The sequence below is a fragment of the Trachypithecus francoisi genome, unplaced genomic scaffold (assembly GCF_009764315.1).
Source record: "Trachypithecus francoisi isolate TF-2019V2 unplaced genomic scaffold, Tfra_2.0 Lachesis_group0, whole genome shotgun sequence".
Lineage (NCBI taxonomy): Eukaryota > Metazoa > Chordata > Mammalia > Primates > Cercopithecidae > Trachypithecus > Trachypithecus francoisi.
Genome location: NW_022681453.1, coordinates 51,369,493 through 51,392,057, shown reverse-complemented (window position 1 = coordinate 51,392,057; position 22,565 = coordinate 51,369,493). Strand labels below are relative to the sequence as shown.

Genomic DNA, 22,565 nt, shown 5'->3' with positions numbered 1-22,565 from the left:
CAACAGACCTATAGCTGAGGGTCCTGACTGTTAGAAGGAAAACCAACAAACAGGAAGGACACCCACACAAAAACCCCATCAGTATGTCACCATCATCAAAGACCAGAGGCAGATAAAACCACAAAGATGGGGAAAAAACAGGGCAGAAAAGCTGGAAATTCAAAAAATAAGAGTGCATCTCCCCCTGCAAAGGAGCGCAGCTCATCGCCAGCAACGGATCAAAACTGGACAGAGAATGGCTTTAATGAGAAGAGAGAAGAAGGCTTCAGTCCATCAAACTTCTCAGAGCTAAAGGAGGAATTACGTACCCAGCACAAAGAAACTAAAAATCTTGAAAAAAGAGTGGAAGAATTGATAGCTAGAATAATTAATGCAGAGAAGGCCATAAACGAACTGACAGAGATGAAAACCATGACACGAGAAATATGTGACAAATGCACAAGCTTCAGTAACTGACTTGATCAACTGGAAGAAAGAGTATCAGCGATTGAGGATCAAATGAATGAAATGAAACGAGAAGAGAAATCTAAAGAAAAAAGAAGAAAAAGAAATGAACAAAGCCTGCAAGAAGTATGGGATTATATAAAAAGACCAAATCTACGTCTGATTGGGGTGCCTGAAAGTGAGGGGGAAAATGGAACCAAGTTGGAAAACACTCTTCAGGATATCATCCAGGAGAACTTCCCCAACCTAGTAGGGCAGGCCAACATTCAAATTCGGGAAATACACAAGATACTCCTCGAGAAGATAATCCTCGAGAAGAGCAACTCCAAGACACACAATTGCCAGATTCACCAAAGTTGAAATGAAGGAAAAAAATTTAAGGGCAGCCAGAGAGAAAGGTCGGGTTACCCACAAAGGGAAGCCCATCAGACTAACAGCAGATCTCTCGGCAGAAACTCTACAAGCCAGAAGAGAGTGGGGGCCAATATTCAACGTTCTTAAAGAAAAGAATTTTGAACCCAGAATTTCATATCCAGCCAAACTAAGTTTCATCAGTGAAGGAGAAATAAAATCCTTTACAGATAAGCAAATGCTTCGAGATTTTGTCACCACCAGGCCTGCCTTACAAGAGACCCTGAAGGAAGCACTAAACATGGAAAGGAACAACCGGTACCAGCCATTGCAAAAACATGCCAAAATGTAAAGACCATCGAGGCTAGGAAGAAACTGCATCAACTAATGAGCAAAATAACCAGTTAATATCATAATGACAGGATCAAGTTCACACATAACAATATTAACCTTAAATGTAAATGGACTAAATGCTCCAATTAAAAGACACAGACTGGCAAACTGGATAAAGAGTCAAGACCCATCAGTTTGCTGTATTCAGGAGACCCATCTCACATGCAGAGACATACATAGGCTCAAAATAAAGGGATGGAGGAAGATCTATCAAGCAAATGGAGGACAAAAAAAAGCAGGGGTTGCAATCCTAGTCTCTGATAAAACAGACTTTAAACCATCAAAGATCAAAAGAGACAAAGAAGGCCATTACATAATGGTAAAGGATCAATTCAACAGGAAGAGCTAACTATCCTAAATATATATGCACCCATACAGGAGCACCCAGATTCATAAAGCAAGTCCTTAGAGACTTACAAAGAGACTTAGACTCCCATACAATAATAATAGGAGACTTCAACACCCCACTGTCAACATTAGACAGATCAACGAGACAGAAAGTTAACAAGGACATCCAGGAATTGAACTCATCTCTGCAGCAAGCAGACCTGATAGACATCTACAGAACTCTCCACCCCAAATCAACAGAATATATATTCTTCTCAGCACCACATCATACTTATTCCAAAATTGACCACATAATTGGAAGTAAAGCACTCCTCAGCAAATGTAAAAGAACAGAAATTATAACAAACTGTCTCTCAGACCACAGTGCAATCAAACTAGAACTCAGGACTAGAGAAACTCAATCAAAACCGCTCAACTACATGGAAACTGAAGAACCTGCTCCTGAATGACTACTGGATACATAACGAAATGAAAGCAGAAATAAAGATGTTCTTTGAAACCAATGAGAACAAAGATACAACATACCAGAATCTCTGGGACACATTTAAAGCAGTGTGTAGAGGGAAATTTATAGCACTAAATGCCCACAAGAGAAAGCTGGAAAGATCTAAAATGGACACTCTAACATCACAATTAAAAGAACTAGAGAAGCAAAAGCAAACGCATTCAAAAGCTAGCAGAAGGCAAGAAATAACTAAGATCAGAGCAGAACTGAAGGAGATAGAGACACAAAAAACCCTCCAAAAAATCAATGAATCCAGGAGTTGGTTTTTGAAAAGATCAACAAAATTGACAGACCGCTAGCAAGACTAATAAAGAAGAAAAGAGAGAAGAATCAAATAGATGCAATAAAAAATGATAAAGGGGATATCACCACCGAACCCACAGAAATACAAACTACCATCAGAGAATACTATAAACACCTCTACGCAAATCAACTAGAAAATCTAGAAGAAATGGATAATTTCCTGGACGCTTACACTCTCCCAAGACTAAACCAGAAAGAAGCTGAATCCCTGAATAGACCAATAGCAGGCTCTGAAATTGAGGCAATGATTAACAGCCTACCAACCAAAAAAAGTCCAGGACCAGATGGATTCACAGCTGAATTCTACCAGAGGTACAAGGAGGAGCTGGTACCTTTCCTTCTGAAACTATTCCAATCAATAGAAAAAGAGGGAATCCTCCCTAACTCATTTTATGAGGCCAACATCATCTTGATACCAAAGCCTGGCAGAGACACAACAAAAAAAAAGAGAATTTTAGACCAATATCCCTGATGAACATCGATGCAAAAATCCTCAATAAAATACTGGCAAACCAAATCCAGCAGCACATCAAAAAGCTTATCCACCATGATCAAGTGGGCTTCATCCCTGGGATGCAAGGCTGGTTCAACATATGCAGATCAATAAACGTAATCCAGCATATAAACAAAACCAAAGACAAAAACCACATGATTATCTCAATAGATGCAGAAAAGGCTTTTGACAAAATTCAACAGCCCTTCATGCTAAAAACGCTCAATAAATTCGGTATTGATGGAACGTACCTCAAAATAGTAAGAGCTATTTATGACAAACCCACAGCCCATATCGTACTGAATGGGCAAAAACTGGAAAAATTCCCTTTGAAAACTGGCACAAGACAGGGATGCCCTCTCTCACCACTCCTATTCAACATAGTGTTGGAAGTGCTGGCTAGGGCAATCAGGCAAGAGAAAGAAATCAAGGGTATTCAGTTAGGAAAAGAAGAAGTCAAATTGTCCCGGTTTGCAGATGACATGATTGTATATTTAGAAAACCCCATTGTCTCAGCCCCAAATCTCCTTAAGCTGATAAGCAACTTCAGCAAACTCTCAGGATACAAAATTAATGTGCAAAATTCACAAGCATTCTTATACAACAGTAACAGACAAACAGAAAGCCAAATCATGAATGAACTTCCATTCACAATTGCTTCAAAGAGAATAAAATACCTAGGAATCCAACTTACAAGGGATGTAAAGGACCTCTTCAAGGAGAACTACAAACCACTGCTCAGTGAAATCAAAGAGGACACAAACAAATGGAAGAGCATTCCATGCTCATGGATAGGAAGAATCAATATCGTGAAAATGGCCATACTGCCCAAGGTAATTTACAGATTCAATGCCATCCCCATCAAGCTACCAATGACTTTCTTCACAGAATTGGAAAAAACGGCTTTAAAGTTCATATGGAACCAAAAAAGAGCCCGCATTGCTAAGACAATCCTAAGTCAAAAGAACAAAGCTGGAGGCATCATGCTACCTGACTTCAAACTATACTACAAGGCTACAGTAACCAAAACAGCATGGTACTGGTACCAAAACAGAGATATAGACCAATGGAACAGAACAGAGTCCTCAGAAATAATACCACACATCTACAGCCATCTGATCTTTGAGAAACCTGAGAAAAACAAGAAATGGGGGAAAGGATTCCCTATTTAATAAATGGTGCTGGGAAAATTGGCTCGCCATAAGTAGAAAGCTGAAACTGCATCCTTTCCTTACTCCTTACACGAAAATTAATTCAAGATGGATTAGAGACTTAAATGTTAGACCTAATACCATAAAAACCCTAGAAGAAAACCTAGGTAATACCATTCAGGACATAGGCATGGGCAAGGACTTCATGTCTAAAACACCAAAAGCAATGGCAACAATAGCCAAAATTGACAAATGGGAGCTAATTAAACTAAAGAGCTTCTGCACAGCAAAAGAAACTACCATCAGAGTGAACAGGCAACCTACAGAATGGGAGAAAAGTTTTGCAACCTACTCATCTGGCAAAGGGCTAATATCCAGAACCTACAAAGAACTCAAACAAATTTACAAGAAAAAAACAACCCCATCAAAAAGTGGGCAAAGGATATGAAGAGAGATTTCTCAAAAGAAGACATTCATACAGCCAACAGACGCATGAAAAAATGCTCATCATCACTGGCCATCAGAGAAATGCAAATCAAAACCACAATGAGATACCATCTCACACCAGTTAGAATGGCAATCATTAAAAAGTCAGGCAACAACAGGTGCTGGAGAGGATGTGGAGAAATAGGAACACTTTTACACTGTTGTTGGGATTGTAAACTAGTTCAACCATTATGGAAAACAGTATGGCGATTCCTCAAGGATCTAGAACTAGAAATACCATATGACCCAGTCATCGTATTACTGGGTATATACCCAAAGAATTATAAATCGTGCTGCTATAAAGACACATGCACACGTATGTTTATTGCGGCACTATTCACAATAGCAAAGACTTGGTATCAACCCAAATGTCCATCAGTGACAGACTGGATTAAGAAAATGTGGCACATATACACCATGGAATACTATGCAGCCATAAAAAAGGATGAGTTTGCGTCCTTTGTAGGGACATGGATGCAGCTGGAAACCATCATTCTCAGCAAACTATCGCAAGAACAGAAAACCAAACACCGCATGTTCTCACTCATAGGTGGGAACGCAACAATGAGATCACTTGGACTCGGGAAGGGGAACATCACACACTGGGGCCTATCATTGGGGGGTGGAGGGGGGAGGGATTGCATTGGGAGTTATACCTGATGTAAATGACGAGTTGATGGGTGCAGCACACCAACATGGCACAAGTATACGTATGTAACAAACCTGCACGTTATGCACATGTACCCTAGAACTTAAAAAGTATAATAATAATAATGAAAAAAAAAAAAAAGAAGAGTGACATGGTCTTATTTGTGTTTCAGAAAAAGTAGCAACAACAATAATAGTAGTCCTGGCAAATATTTATTTTACCAGCCACTGTCTCAACCACTTTTCTATTTTTAAATTTTTCTTATTTTTTTGAGATGCAGTCTCACTCTGTCACCCAGGCTAGAGTGCAGTGGTGCGATCTCGGCTCACTGCAACCTCTGCCTCCCGGGTTCAAGCGATTTTCTTGCCTCAGCTTCCCAAGTAGCTGGGACTACATGTGCGTGCCACCGTGCCGGCTAATTTTTTGTATTTTGAGCAGAGATGGGGTTTCATTGTGTTAGCCAGGATGGTGTCGATCTCCTGACCTCGTGATCCTCCCACTTGAGCCTCCCAAAATGCTGGGATTACAATCGTGAGCCACGGCGCCCAGCCCCTAGTCGCTTTTCATGTCGTTAGCTCTCACAACAATCCTGTGGGTTAGTTCCCAATATTAGTGCCATTTTGCAGATTGGGGAAATGAGGCATGAAGAAGGGAAGCAAGTTAAGTGGTAGAACCAATAGGCAGTGAAACACGGTATTTAAACCCAGGCAGCCTGCCTCCACAGCCCATGCTTTGTAACACCCCCATAATACCTCTTCTGAAATAAGTGTCAGTCCACACCTGTGAATACTGATCTACTAATTCCTCTCCATTTCTCAGAAAGCAAAATGTAGGCAAAGAAAGCAGATTAGACTCGGGAAATTTTCGCAGAAGGATCAATAGTATTGTCTGTTTTCAAATAATCCTGTCAGCCCCATAGTAGCTCCAGGTGGTTTAAAAACAAATTTAAATATAGAGCAGAGACCAGTGGAAGAAGGCGTTTCAACAGGGTGCCTAAATCTTGAATACTCCATGATAGAAATGCCCATAATACTGGATATGCCTAATAAGATGCTTGACAGTGAAATTCGCAAGGCATCCAGAGAATCTTCAATGGTTTTGCCATAATGTTGTCAGGTAATGACTATAAAGCAAATCAGTTAGTCTTCTGCTCAAGCCTCCTTTCATTATAGACAATCACCTCAAGTGGTGATGACAATCATTTGTGTAACAATAACAGTGATGAGAAAGTGAAGAGCTATGAATTCCACCCCTACTTCCCAGACTCCTGACATTGTAATCTGCCATCCTTGATTGAATCCTGTAAACTGGCACTCACAGCCAAGGTGATCTACACTGTTAATGGAAAAAAAAAATTAACTACCAGGAAATAATGCACACGAATCATGTAACTATTTACCAACATCAGTGATAGCTTCTTACTGAAGCATAAATGATTTCAGGGCAATTTCCAAAAGCCACTTACCTTTCCAATGCATATCCATCAATGTGTTGAAGCTAGCTTTCAGAGTGTGATTTCAAATGGCAGGCATCAAGCTCCCTGCTAAGATAAAGGTGCTGGTCTCCTATTCAGTCATTGTGAAGTCTCCCTTACAGTATCACCACACAATAAATCAAGAACACATTTGTTATTGATGAGAAAACGTAGACTTCTCTGTATTTTCCCACCACATCCTTTCTGTCTTCATTGTTCTGAGCTTGTTACTTCTTTCTCTTTGTCATCCTCAGGAAGACTTTCAAGTAGAGCAATTGAAAACAGGTCCCTACAGCTGAATAGTTGTGTGTTTGTTCAGGAGTTTGTAAGGAATCCACACCTATTGGCCAGAGAGCTGTGTTTAAATGTGGGGCTAACTTCAACACACAAGACCAAGTCACTTTGCATTTAACAATTTACAAAGTCATTCCTAGGTGTATGACTGGTTATCAGTTCTATCTCTGCCTGCTTTCCTGCAGGCATATAATTGTCTATACATCTTTTAAGGAGCAGCCCTTATTTCACTTACTCTGTAAAATCTTCCCAGATTCCCAATTGGTCCCTACTCATGTCCCTAGAATACTGTAAATGTGACATCATGGCACTCAAAAGTATACGTGAACCCATTTTCCAAGCAGGACAGATATTACATCTTGGGCTCCACAATCAGTCAAATGTAAGAGTTTAAGATTTAGCTTAAAAAAACTCTGACACCACTTTTATGCGTAGCCGAAGGGAAGTTAGCTGTACAGCTGTGCAAAGATTAGCTGGAACTTGTTTCCAGGAATGGGAGACTCATTTATGTATGTGCACAACTGAGGGATCAAGGGGGGCTTTTCTCATTTCAGTTGTTTTTGGTGGGGAGTTACTACTCTCAACTGTCGATTTTTTTTTGAGAAGCTATTTGTACACATGATGCTACATAAAATGGTAGAAAGAAAGGTGGGCTGATCAAACATTCCTAAGAATAGTAGGGTCTACTTGAGAGCACAGGATATAGGGTAGGGGATTCCAGCTACAGTAATCAGAACAATGAATTCTTTCAGACTAAAGCCCCCACTTAGGATATGAACGCTGTAATTTCAACAGAAGAATGCTGATAGCACCAATTATGGAATTGTCTTGCTTAAGTAACAACAGTATATTAGGATGACATGCAGCTCAGTGGCCATGCTGTTTTGGTTCTAAAAGTTATAGTACAAAAGATAGATAAATTCGACTTTTTATCATGACCATAAGTGATGACACCGAACAGCCCCTCATTAGGTGTCAGAGGACTCTGTAGAAGCCGACCCTGCACAGAGCTGATATCATAGATTAAAAGATTCTAACTTGGTCCTTATCCTCCGAACAAATCCCCTGCAATCACGCAGCTAACTAGGATCAAGGAAACTAAAACTGTCTGCACTAATAGGATTTTACCATTGCAAGAAATTCTTACCCAGGAAGATAAAGTTACGAATAATTGTATGGTGTGTTGTCGGAACTTCCTGAAAATCCATCTATTTGAATAATCAGCCAGGAAAATAAGTTACCATAGGGATAAATAGTCTCTTTTCTGAAATACTGATCACTCAACTGGGCCAAGCTCTCTAATCAAAGGATGGTTTACTCAAAACGACTTGTTTCAAAATCCTCTTTGCTATATTCACCAATACAAAACTGTAACATCACATGCTTTGCACAATTCTGATCAAGATTCCCTCACCGAAAGAAGTGCCTTAATTTAAACTCCCAAATCTTAAAAAATATCTTCCCTTGATCTCCCTTTTCTGAGATGTTACAAAAACTCCGTCAAGGTGGTTTTCTCTCTCGCGCGCGCGCTCTCTTTTGTTTTTAAGAGACAGGGTCTTGTGGCAAGAGCCTCAGGCTGCTTCCACTAATGGCAGAAGGTGAAGAGAAGCCAGTGTGTGCAGAGATCACACAGTGAGAGAGGAAGCGTGAGAGAGGAAGCAAGAGAGAGGGAGAGGAGAGGGAGGTGTTAGGCTTTTTAACACCTAGCTCTTTTGGGAACTAATAAAGTAAAAACTTACTCACCTCCGAGGTAGGACATGAATCTATTCATGAGGGGTTTGCACCCATGACTCAAAGAACTCCCTTTAGGTCCCTCTCCCAACACCACCACACAGGGAATTAAATAGCAACATGAGGTTTGGAGGGGGCAAGCCTTCAAACTACAGCACTCTCCATTTGAGAATAATGGGAATTTAATATGGATGTTACAGACTTCCCAGAAAAACAAAGTTATTAAGTACAGTAAAGAACTATGGTAGGCAAAATAATCCATTCCTCTCAACTCCCCACAAAGATGTCTATGTTCTAATTTTTGGAACTTGTAAATATGTTACATTATATGGCAAAAAGGACTTTGCAGTTGGAATATGGTTACCTGCCTTAGAGAGATTATCTTGAATTACCTGGGTGAACCCAGTACAATCAAATGGGCCTTTCAAAGTGGAAGAGGAAGACAGGAGAATCAATGAAAGAAATGTATTGACAGAAAAAGAGGCTGAAAAGACTGGATATTCAGAGAAACCTGACCTGCCATTGCCGGCTTTGAGGATAGAGGAAAGGGGTCACAAGTCAAGGTGCCAGAAGCTGCCAGCAGAGAAACAGGGACCTCAGTCCTGTAACCAAAAGGGACTAAATTTTTCCAACAACCTGAATGAGCAGAAATAGATTCTTCCTAAGGGAAACAAAGAAAGAAGTACAGTCCTGGTGCTGCCTTGATATTAGTCCTGTGAGACCTATGTTGGACTTCTAAAGAACTATGAGATAATAAACGTGTACCATTTTAAGCCACTAAATTGATGGTAATTTTTTTTAACAGCAGCAATAAAAAACTAATACAAGAAACACGACCACAAATCTCATATGCATTCTTGTATCAGGGAAGTTTTCACTATTAGTTTTCAAAGTGTTCTTATGAGGTGTGTATTTTGCTTGATTTGACTTTATTTTATTTTACTTTCTTTAAATACAAAAGGGAATTGTCGTTCAGGAATGTTAAATGATTTCCTCAAGCAACAAGCAGAAAAGGCAGGACTCAAACGGGGGCCTTCTGATGATGCCTCATTTTATGAGAGTTTCTCCCAGTTGGAGGGAAGCACCTTAAATATACTTCCTGCATTTTCATTTGAACATAACCAGGTCGTTTTAGAATTTTTTGGCTTCCCAAAGCAAAAAAGTGAGGCAGACACCATTCATTCGTTGACTTCCTTTCCTTTCATAATTTTGGGTTGGCGATAACGAGTTGAGTCCCTGTTGTAAGAGTCTAGCTCTCTAAACTCATTCATCTTATTGTATTTCTTTTTTCATATATATTTTGCCTGAGCTCAAAACGCAGATAGTAATGGTGTTTGACAATTTCCACAGAGAATCTGGAGTCTATTAATAAACATAAAGTGATTTGCTTGAATGCCTAGAATGCAAACAAGAATTTATGGGGGTTTAGGCTCTCTAATGTACATGTTTGTGGAACCATATTGATAATTATAAATATTATTAATCTTCCAGACATTCATAGAAAGAACACAGTTATAAACCATTGATTCCTAGGAGAGATGCTGACAAAAGAAGGAGTATCTGTTTCTCTCATTTCCAATATGTTTCTGAATACACACAAATACATGTTTCCAAACAAAAGCATTTTCTTTACTAAGGCAGTCCTCTATTTCAGACTGCATTTGTCAACCCTTTTAAGAAAGTACCATTACATATTATGGAATGTTTTTGGATATTAACAGTATTGATATATTATTGATTTTTAGAAACCAATTTCCAGAGACTATCAATAAAAAGTTAAGCATACATTCAAATTAATTTCTGAATTAGTGAAAATAAGTTAGAATCTACTCTAAGTCTAGATTAGGTGAATGAAATAAAATGCTACTGGGAGTTAGGGGGATTATGTAAGAGAGTGGAGTGGTAGGAGGCCGGGGGTCTGTTGTAATGTAGAGAGCACACACCTTGTATCAAGTGGAAAGCTGTTCCTTTGATTTAGCCAGCTTTTGTTGCATGAGGAGTAAGGGCACATCATTGCCAGATCCGATCTTTTAAAGAGAAGTCAAAAACATTCTTATGTCATTTCCTGATACTTAAAATATTGGCAAGTAATTAATTTTTGAACCACACCTGCTATCTGTAATCAATTTGGGGTCTCTCATCTCAAGTTAACTGACAAATGGGAAGCAGTACTTAATTTTGACTTACAAATCAAAATAACAGTACTATTTTTGATTTATAAATATATTTTGTAAAATATCCCAGATTCAGAGATGCTGACAAATAAAAATAATTCTTGTTACTGTGGTGTCAGGTTAAATGCTTTATTTTCAGAGAGACCTTCCTTGTCCTGGTTCACAGATATGATCAGTAACAGGCAGGGTGTGATTAAGAGACCAAATCCTAAATCCTTTTCTGTGTTGATGCTTCCTGTAATGTAGCATTAAAGTGTAGAGAAGCAAGTGGCAGATGCAACCAGCTTCAATGGTTTTTTTTTTTTTTTTTTTTTTTTTTTTTTTTTTTTTTTTTTTGAGGCGGAGTCTCGCTCTGTCGCCCAGACTGGAGTGCAGTGGCGCAACCTCGGCTCACTGCAAGCTCCGCCTCCCGGGTTCACGCCATTCTCCTGCCTCAGCCTCCCGAGTAGCTGGGACTACAGGCGCCCGCCACCTCGCCCGGCTAGTTTTTTGTATTTTTAGTAGAGACGGGGTTTCACCATGTTAGCCAGGATGGTCTCGATCTCCTGACCTCGTGATCCGCCCGTCTCGGCCTCCCAAAGTGCTGGGATTACAGGCTTGAGCCACCGCGCCCGGCCTCAATGGTTTGATGATTAGTTAACTTTAACTTTAGCAAAAAAAATGGCCAATGACTCCTCAACTTGATTCCTCAAGAGCAGCAATTTCACCTCATGCTCTCAAATAGCCACTGATAGGTGTCTAAAAACAAACAAAAAAATCAATTGGAATAAAACAAAAACTAATTCTTCTGTCTCTTTCCCTCCTTTTCTTCTGAACGGCCTTAAAATTTGAAACCAAAATTGTTCATCTTTGCACTTGGAACAAGCTTACAGAGCACTTAGGGAACCCTTGAGGAACCTATTTGGTAAACCAAGTTCTCAAATGAATCCCTGAATCATGTAGAACTGCTGACTTGGGTAGAAGTCTGGTTGAATCCTCTGATCCATTAGGCACTGGGATGCTAAGTCAACAATGACCTAGTCCTTGTCGTTAAGTAATTTGTATAATTCAACTGTTTGTTTATCTAGTTATCCATTTAATATTTAATAAGCCATTTCTATATGCTCAGCACTATGCTTGGTGCTGGGGGATACAGAAAAATAACCCAGCTAAATACTAGTAACTGATATTTTGAGCAATTATGGATCATGTGTATTAGCCTGTTTTCACACTGCTATAAAGAAATACCTGAGACTAGGTAATTTATAAGGGAAAGAGGTTTAATTGACTCACAGTTCCACATGACTAGAGAGGCCTCAGAAAATTTACAGTCATGAAAGGGTAGCAAGGACCTTCTTTGCATGGTGGCAGGAGAGAGAAGTGAAAGCAGCAGAAATGCCAGACACGTGTAAAACCACCAGATCTCATGAAAACTGACTGCCATGAGAACAGCATGTGGGAAACCACCCCAATGACCCAGTCACTTCCCTCCCTCAACATGTGGGTATTACAGGTCCCTCCCTCATGAGATTTGAGTGGGGACACAGGCAAACCATATCATCATGTGGCAAACTAAGGATGTGAAATTATTATTTTTGTTGCTGTTGTGGCTAACATTCGTTGAACATTTACCACGTGCCAGGCACTGTTTTTAGCACATTACATATATTTTTTATTACATGTAATGCTGACCATAACTCAGTGAAATAGGTACTACCATAAGCCTGCTTTATAGCTAGTAATGGTGGAACTGAGACTCACATCCATTTAATCAGTTCAGCTTTAAAGCCTATTGTCCTAATTACTAACAATAAAACTATAAATTACAAGAAAAGAGCTGTTAATTATGATGGGCAAAAAGGTGGTTCCATAAAAGAAGACTTCAAATTGAAGCTGAGGAAGTGCTAGATTTTGACACCTTACATATTTTTCTCTTTGTCAATATTGCCTTGATTACTGCTATTACACACCTCATGTAATACATTGTAAATTATGAGTACGATAAGATTTTTACTGTTGCAATTATGAAACAATAGAGCAATTAGCAGTTTTATAGGCAGGTGCAGGTATAAGTCCATATTGACTTGGAAATATTTCATTGTATTAAACAGATTTCGGCAATCAACTGTTCTTCTTATGTCCTAAGTGTCTGTGACAGCCAAAATTCTAGCGAGTGTGAAAGATTCAATATGGAACGAACATTACAACTTTTCAAATTAATTGGAATCACTTCAGTTTAATAAAATCTGAAACATTTCTGCTTAATAAGGGGTGGCTGATATATATATATATATTTTTTCTTTTCCATCCCGGGCACACTAAAACAAAAAACAATTCTATTTTATTTTTTCCATTTTTGATTATTATGGTGAATCAGATTGTAAACAAAGAGTATCTCACATAAATTGTCTTAATTTATTGATAACTAAAAAATCCGGAGAACATTATAAATGACTTCTGGTAAGGATTTCCTAGGGCACAAACAATATGACCTAGATCTAGTTTTTCCTTTCAAGTTTTGACTTCTCTTCCCTGAAGCTCCTCCAAGAAGAGCATGTTGGTGTCTCAGATTGGCCAGCAGACATCCAGTGATGTCTTGATTAGAGAGACTTAGTATGGGTGCCCATCCCCATCACTGTGGCCACAGTGATTGGCTTAGACTCAATTAGTGACTCCCTTGGACTTGGGAAACACCCAGGGCAAACCACATGGCTGAAAAGAGAAACTTGGGGCCAGGCGCAGTGGCTCATGCCTGTAATCACAGCACTTTGGGAGGCCAAGGAGGACTGATCACGAGGTCAGGAGATCAAGACCATCCTGGCTAACACGGTGAAATCCCATCTCTACTAAAAATACAAAAATTTAGCTGGGTGTAGTGGCACGGGCCTGTAGTCCCAGATAATCAGGAGACTGAGGCAGGAGGGAGGCGGAGGTTGCAGTGAGCCAATATCGCACCACTGCACTCCAGCCCAGGTGACAGAGAGAAACCTGGGTGCTCTTCTCAGAAGGAGGAAGAGTGGATGCAGATAATGTCCATCATTTTAAAAAGTACATGTTCATTATACGTGATTTCATATATTTTTGTTAATATGTAAACAAAAAATATATTATCATTATACATGATTTTATATATTTTTGTTAACATATAAACAAAAAATATATTAACAAAAAATAACAAACACCTACTGTGTGCTAGGTACTGTGTTTACAGGCATCCAAACATGACTAAAACATGGATTCTACCTTCAAGGAGCTTTTAGTCTCTAGGTGTGAAGTGTAAGTTCAACAGAGAAAACAAAATCACCAGAAAAAGTTAAGAAACCCCATATATCTCAGAAGATCAGAAAGTTGGTCTATCCTAACCAATGGCAGAAAATTGAGGTTTGTAGAACTTCAGTTATCCAGAAAAGAGGAATTAGCATTCATTCAGTCTCCTATTTAAGAGAATATGCAATTCACTGCAGGAAGCTGCGGTTAAGAATAGTTCCTTTCTAAAAATGCTTTAACATTTTCGTATATTAGACAATTTTAGTTATATGGAAAATTAGGATTTTTAACATATCTGAACTTCCTAATTTCAGATGAATAAAAGATGACAAAGTAACCATCATGGTTTCTGTCACACATAATATATTTTACTTACAACATAAATTTAGAATTTTTTAAGCATCCACATTCCATTTCTTGCCTTTTTTCAGAAATATTTCCCCACCCTAATTTTTAAATATTACTGCATTATTTATTCTAAAGCAATTTTTTTCTACTTCCTCTGAGGAACTACTACTTAACCTTCAAAAGATCCAGTTCAAATATAACTTTGTGGTGGGTGTCTCTAAACCAGTGCCTGTCTGTAGCCCTAAAATGCCATATATCTACTACAGAGTCCTTACCCTAGACTGTGAACTTGGAGTGCATGGATCTGCCCCTTATTTATTCTAACATCTCCATGAGCTATCATCTCTCCTGACACACTGCAGATAAGCAATCATGTTTGTTGCATTGTCCCTTCTTCTTTCCCCCAGGAAGAGTATTTTATACAATCTCTAGATAGTAGAATAGAAACTTAAGAAATTAAATTAGGGTTGTTTCTGTAGAGGTTACAATCAGAAGAGTGAATGGTTTTGTTGGTTATGATTCCCTTCCACAGAATTCTTGTTCAGCAGAAATATCCTGGTGGCTAACCATGCACTCATCTCTTGGGCCACAGAGGAGACAGAGTATAGTGAGGGTACATGAGACATTTTACAGCAGACAGCACACTACTAAGCACTTAAATTCCGGAAATTGCATATGGAACAGCAGAGCAATCTGATCTACACAGCTGAGATTCTAAGAACCTAAAACTCTGATTTCTTGGCTCAGAAATTCATTTGCAATTACTGACCACAGAGAAAGCTGCCCTTGAACATTTCATTTGCTTGGGATGATGAAACTGAGAATTGAAAAAGTACCCATGAATCTTTGTGAGGAGACATACACTCTTTACTTGAAATACTTTATTTTGTTCTGTTGACTAGAGGAAAGCAAACCTACAAAACTGTTTGCCCAAATTCCACTCTCACAGAATCTTTAATAGAATAATTACAGCAAAAGGAACATCAAGGGCAGGATGATGTTGGAGAGGAACCAACCACTGGATTCGACAGCTGGGCTGTGGTTCTGGGTCCCCAGGTGAGAGGGGTAGGGTGTCCTCTGGGTACTCTACTTAACTTTTATTTTCTTATCCCCTTGAACACAATTTAAATTAAATTTCACAATTAAAGGTATCAACAGGGTGACATCCTACCAAGTCCAGTTATCCCAGTAGCCACATTAGTTGAATTAAACCCAGTCTCTTATGCCCCTAAAAGTGACCCTCTTCATGGTTGTCATTCACTCCTTTGGGTCCCATGCAATATCAAGTATAAACTACTGCATCTACCTGAGGGTGCCTGTTTTTCTTAACACAACACTCTTAGCATGACAAAGTAGAATAAAGAACGCTCTCACTTAGTTCCAAGCCAAGAACGAACCCCTGTTTTAGCTAGCATAAACCCAAACAAAAATCGAAAATACATGGTTAGTCCAAATCTCTGGGCCAATTAAACAGAATATTTTAAACTAAGTATTTGGAGCAGTTGGAATGGAATTGTGTCATTTTCTTTTCTTTTCTTTCTTCCTTTTTTTTTTTAGATGGAGTGTCACACTCTTGCCAGGGCTGGAGAGCAGTGGCATGATCTCGGCTCACTGCAACCTCTGCCTCTGGGGTTCAAGCGATTCTCCTGCCTCAGTCTCCCAACTAGCTGGGATTACAGTCGCGCACCACCATGCTCAGTTAATTTTTTTTTTTTTTTTGTATTTTTAGTAGAGACGGGATTTCATTATGTTGTCCGGGCTGGTCTCAAACTTCTGACCTCATGATCTGCCCACCTCAGCCTCCCAAAGTGTTGGCATTACAGGCATAAGCCACTGCACCCGGCTGGAATCGTGTCATTTTCTATGAGGTTTTCAAGGCCTTGGGGTCTCTGCTTTTTTCTTACTCTCTTCGTAATGGATTTAAAGACCATTTATAGGTTAACAGTTTACATGGTTTTATAATTATGACTCACAACTGTTGTCTGAGCTTCAGACCCATATCCATTTCATTTTGACTGTAGTATATTTAAGAAGTCTCACATATATAAGAATCCCAACTGGGATGCTTGATTTTCTCCCTTCTACTCCCAGCAGCCTCCATCTGATGTGTTGCCATCATCCACACAGTGCCTCATGTTCCATACGTATCCCGTTCATTTGGCTTCATCTTCACTATCACACGTGTCCCTGAGCCAGTGGTCCTCAAAGGGACATTAACATTGCCCAATGACTTCTGATAAAAGCAAATATTGAGGTTTCCCACACGTCTAGTTCTTCTCAATCAAGTTATCTGAGAGCAGGGCTGGGTAGTATGTGCTGGTACAAGCCCTCCAGATGGCTCTGATGCACACTGAAGTTTGAGAACCACCTCACTTAGCCATCCTATTCTAGCTAGACACCTGCAATACACTCATAATTGGTCTTTCTGCTGCTGCTTTTGCCCCCTCCATTATCTTCCCAGCAGCCAAAGTAATTTTATTCCTAAATTTGATGCAGCCACTCCCTCACTTCCTTGCTTAGTACTTCTTAGTGGCTTTTAAATGCACTCAGAATAAAATGTTTAAAATGTATCATGACACACAAGGGGTTGCATGAATATGGCTCTTACCTATTGATCTAACATCTCCTCTTACCCTTCCTCTCATTTCCTTTGCTGATTAAATCATCACCACATCAGCCATCTGACCTGCTGGTCACTCTACTTTTCACATTGCTGGCTTCTCTTGTAGTAGGTCCTTCCTTTTCTACCTCCATTATCCTATCTACCACCTTTTCCATTATCATACTTCAGTATTTCCATGTACGTATCTGTTTGCTGCGTACCACGTAACTCTATCCTAGATGCTGAATTGCGCAAGAACAGGGACCACGTTTGTTTCATCTCCACCGTGTACCTACGCATATGACTCGTGCAGTGCTTCTAACTTGATAGCTATTTAAAACCAAAACCAAACAAACAACAAAAACTTGCTGAATAGCTAATCAAATGCAATTCTTATAAAGGATAAAATACAAACCAAACAAATAAAAATAAACCAGTGTTAATGTTTGTTCTTAAAATAGTGTGCTTAAGAACCCCCATGTAAGATCCCATCTGAAGTTGGTGAATGCTACTTGGGAACTCTTATGGATATTGGACAAATTATATATGCCAGAAATTTAACAAGAGTGCAGGGTTTCTGCTGGCAAAGATTAAGGAACCTATTTAATCCACTGGGTCTTACAATAAGCCCTGAGCACTTCACCTATGTCCCAAAGACCTTGATTCTCTACCTTTAGTTTTGGCAGACCCATCTTCATATCACATGGCAGCACCCAATAAAAACACACTTTGAGTGTGTCATCCAGGTTATACTGCTTTAATTCTGCTTTTGATTACTACCCCTTGAGTTTACCTTTTAGGTTTTTGTTTGTGTTGTTTTTATTTTCTCCTTTTACTTGCAAGTTTAGTGTGCCTTGGATTCAGAATAACCTTAGCTTCTCTTTTGATCTTGGCCGTTTGCATTTATATAAGCCATGGATGGTACCTGTTGATTCCAACCATTCCTGGATGCCAGAGCATAATCCTTTGGACCCAATTTTAGTGCTAGTTCATGTGTATAGTGCACCTCACGGTGGGGAGAACTGGACAGGTGCAAAAGCAGGTCTAGGCTAAGGCTATGTGTAAACGAGGTCATTGGCCTGTAGTGGCTTCAGCCCTCCCTATGTGAACAACCCTTTCTTCTTAGAAACCACGACATAACCTTCCACTTCCCAAGAAATGGATTTGCTTTCCACACCCAAGAAGCCTTGTTCTCAATAATTCAAAAAGTACCTCCTGAGTTATAGACTAATAAAGGCTAATGGCATAATTTATTGCTTTACAAAAGACATTAAAGGAATTTTCTAGGATAGAGACTGTGATGGTTAATCTTATGTTCTACTTTGCCATGGAGTGCCCTGATAGTTGGTCAAATATTCTAAGAGTGTCTGTGAGGTTTCTGGATTAGATGAAGATTAGAATCAGAAGGTGAGTAAAGCAAATTATCCCCAATGTGGATGAGTCTTATCCAATTATTTCAAGGCCTGAATAGAACAAAAAGGCTAAGAGAGAATTTTTTGATTGTTTTGGAGCTGGGGCATTGGCTGATGGATTTGATACAATCTCGTGAAAGGAAGTGGCTGCTTACTTAAGGTTACGTTTTATAGAAAGTAGGAGAGGTTACAAAAATGGGAAGCACTGCAATTACTCAGATAATCCCATTATAAATCTCACATAAAGTGATACACTCAAATGTCTCAAAATACTAATTAAAAAATCAGTACCACCAAATAAAGAAGAAAAAGGAAGCAAGGAATTGGAGGAGGCAGAATAAATAAGTTTAACCAAGAGAAGGATCTTGTGAAATTGTTAAGTAGTAACCTGTTTGCTAAGTAACTCCATCTCAGATGAAATGAGATAATTCACACAGGTGATGAATATAATGCACAAAACTCAATGCACATTTCCCATCATCATCATCACCATCATTATTATTGGATATCAGTTCCTCTTGATGCCCACAACAAATTGCATGCCCACTTGTATATGCACACAAACATTAAACAAGAATCATTTGTATAACTGAGCAAATTAAAAGTCTGTTCATTCATCTCAACAAGGGAAGAAGGGAAGCAGGCAGAACTCACATTGAGCTGAAGTTCGTCTGTCCACTGCCCGATCAGACGGTAACCTGGGTTGCTGGTGTTTGTGGTCTGGTACTGAAAGATGTCATAACGGCCAGGTGCATCCCCGTTCTTGTTAAACATCACTGGAGTGCCAGCACTACCTAAGGAAGACAGAAAAAAATGAAAAATTCTAAAGTTAAACAAGATTCCTTATATCTCTTGTACTATGGGTGACAGGCTAGAGACTTGCTGAGGAGCAAGGTAGTTAGTAGATATCTCCTTTAATAGGTCCCCCAAAATGGCCCCTGGAATTCATAGGCAATTTATCACTACGGCCTATGGATTTTAATTATAGAAGGTGGAAGACTACTTCCCCTTTTGAATAGTGTCACTGTTTCTCAATATTTCCTAAAATTTTATTCTAGTATTTCCCCCTTTCTGAGGAATAAAAACTATATGCATTATTTTTAAGAGACAGCCTTAAGTTTATTATGCTCCTGATGATGATGATTTTGACTATTATTTTACTTTCCATCTAACACTAAATTGTGGTCAAACAATTTCAAAAATAACAAATTAATATTAAAAGAGAAATGCTATTTAGAAAACAAGAATTAAATAAGAAAAATGTATTAAAATGTATTTTTCTACTCATTCTATTTTAAATATTTTTGCTGGTTATTTCTAATTTATATAATTAACAGGGTAAAACATCTAGCAGTGTGTTTGGCAGGCAATGTTTATTTATTTAAAATAAATATTGGTTTCTTTCTCAATTTCTCATTTGGATCTTCTTAAAATGTCTATCTTAAGACACAATCAATTATTTTGGCAGAATTAGACTTTGGAGTTAATTTTAAAGAACCAATATATTTATTAAGCATATATACCTATATCTACATCTGTATCTATCCATCCATATTCAATATATAAGTGTATACGGTTGGATGAGTAAAGAATCCTTAATATTAACCCCACAGAACAACTGGAAAACAATATACAAATAATGCAAGACATGAGTTTTGGTTAGTTTCAGCAATAGTTACAAAAGAATCACAAAACATTCAGTAACTGAGTTCTGTTTCTTTCATGATCCTCTGGAACTTGGAAAAATACCACTGGCCACATGATAACATGATATATGACTGCTATCTGTCTGTAGGCTAATACTGGACCAATATTCCCAGCAGAAAACAATGCTCTATTTCCTGCCATTTACAAACTGAAATGGTTCTTTGGCCACACACAGTTTCAGCCATTGACCCAAATTTGGCGGCACCAAAGCAATGCTGCTCTGAGAATGTCAGTGTCCTCTCCCAATGTGAGCCCCAGCTTGCTGTTTGGGAAAAAAAAAAAAAAAAAAAAAAAATTATAGTGACAGAGAAATTAAAATTAGATACCAGTTAGAAGAGGGCAACTTTGGTGCAATGAAAAACACATTTGTCTGGGGAGCTGAAAGCATTGTTATGTCTGGTTTTGAGGCATAAGCAAATGAAACAATTATAAAAACTATAAAAAAATCATTACCATCTATTGAACACATATTTTAGCATCATTCTTGTGTTGAGTTAGTTGTTTGTGTGGGGATGTTTTCAACATCATGGCTGCTTCCTCAAGGTTTGGCTTTTTTTTTTTTTTTTTTTTTTTTAACTATTTTAAGCATATTTTTCCCTGTCTGGTTAAGATGCTGTCATAACTCTCATTTGAATATGAATATTCAAATTGCCTCAGTATCCATCTCATCCTGTCTCTGTCTTGTCACTCTTCCTCTATATATTTGAAGGCAGTCTTCACCCATTTCCTGTTTTTGTGTTCTAGACAAACAGGGCTCTATAACCTGAACAACTTGAGTGGCTTACTCTGCTCCTGGAACTACCAAGAACGAGCTACTGAGTTCCTTTGCTTATACTCACACACTCTTCAAGTTAACAAATCCAACTCTGTCACAGGAAACATACCTAGGTAATTCTCTGATATGGTTTGGCTGTGTCCCCACTCAAATCTCATCTTGACAAGTAGGTCCCATAATTCTCATGTGTTGTGGGAGGGACCCAGTGGGACATAATTGGATCATGCAGGCTGTTACCCCCATACTGTTCTTGTGGTAGTGCTTGAGTCTCACCAGATCTGATGGCTTTAAGAGGGATTTCCCCTTTTGCTTGACTCTCATGCTCTCTTCCCTGCCACCATGTAAAGACATGCCTTTCGTCTTCCACCATAATTGTGAGGCTTCCCCAGCTTCATGGGACTGTGAGTACATTAAACTTCTTTTTCTTTATAAATTACACAGTATTGGGCATGTCTTGGATTAATACAAGCCCTGAACCCCAATAAAGACTTTGGCACATTAGCTCCTTCCTCCCTTTCTGCTCCCCACCTGCTGACTAAGTGCTCATACCTAACTGGTATCTAATTTAAATTTCTCCATCACTATAAACGTTTTTTTATTTTCCAAACAGCAAGCTTGAGCTCTGGGAGTGGACACTGATCTCCTATGAGCAACACTGCTTTGGTCCAGCCAATTTGAGTCAACAGCTGAATCTGTGTGTGGCCAAATCACCATTTCAATTTTTTTTTCTGTCTTTTACCTAGACGCTACCCACAAAGACCACAAAGGCACCCACTTTATCATAATAGGGATCTCTTAAACCTGCTGTGTGTAAGAACCTACACAAGTCTTTCCAATATAGGAAGAAAATAATGACAACAAAAACATCAATAACAACAAAAGATTTTTAATATTGGATTTCTGATTTCGACAAGCCTTGCGAGTATCTAAGAAAAAGAAATAAAATCTGGATTTCACATGTTATTAGCAAAGAAATGAGAATCCTGTCAGTTTGCACGAATACATTATTATTCAGATACTCACCTTTTTCTTTCACATTGGATAGTAGGATTCATGTTGTGCTTTGCTGTAATTCTACAGCTTCTATTCATTAAACAGTACGATTTGAGCTTTTCATAGTCTTTGAGAGGAGAGAGGAAGACTATTGCAGGCGTGGGGCTCCAGAGGAACTCAAGTGCACCAGCTACATATTCATCAGAATGGGCCCCATCACCTAATCTTTCTCCCTTCTTGCAATCTTTGTTAGAAGAAATGGTCTTGTCATGCCCTTTCCATTCTCATTAAAGTTCCGGTTTAAAAAAATTAAGGCAGAAGAGCTGAATACTTTATCTAAGTGATGACTTGTAATAGCACATTGTGTGGCTTTGACCTTTTTGATGGATTCTCTAATGCAGCTGTCTTATTATTTCCAGTTTTTTAATCCCCACATCTCCTTTTTAACAGCATCCATTAACTTCTCAAAAGAGAATAAGAAGCATTGTGTTCAATGAACTCTATATTTTAAAAAGGTCCAGAGGAGATAAAGAATTCACCAATGGGGAAATGATTCCCCACAGAGATGTCCACAAGGCATTAGAGCCAAGATGCAGGTACACCAGGGCAAAAGAAATAGGGCCACCTGACAAGATGGGTAACAGACAGTAAAGGACAGATAACAGATTGTACTGAAGTCTGAAATC

The 22,565-nt window shown here is 38.9% G+C and overlaps 1 protein-coding gene across 1 annotated transcript in view; it reads right to left on the bottom strand.

Moving 5' to 3' along the window:
- The window catches only part of GRM7 (glutamate metabotropic receptor 7), a 774,864-nt gene that overhangs the window by 263,681 nt on the left and 488,618 nt on the right, over positions 1 to 22,565 (bottom strand). The window contains exon 7 of the mRNA XM_033210519.1: positions 19,059 to 19,198. Within this exon, the coding sequence (XP_033066410.1) occupies positions 19,059 to 19,198 (140 nt within the window). The remainder of the gene's footprint in view (positions 1 to 19,058; positions 19,199 to 22,565) is intronic.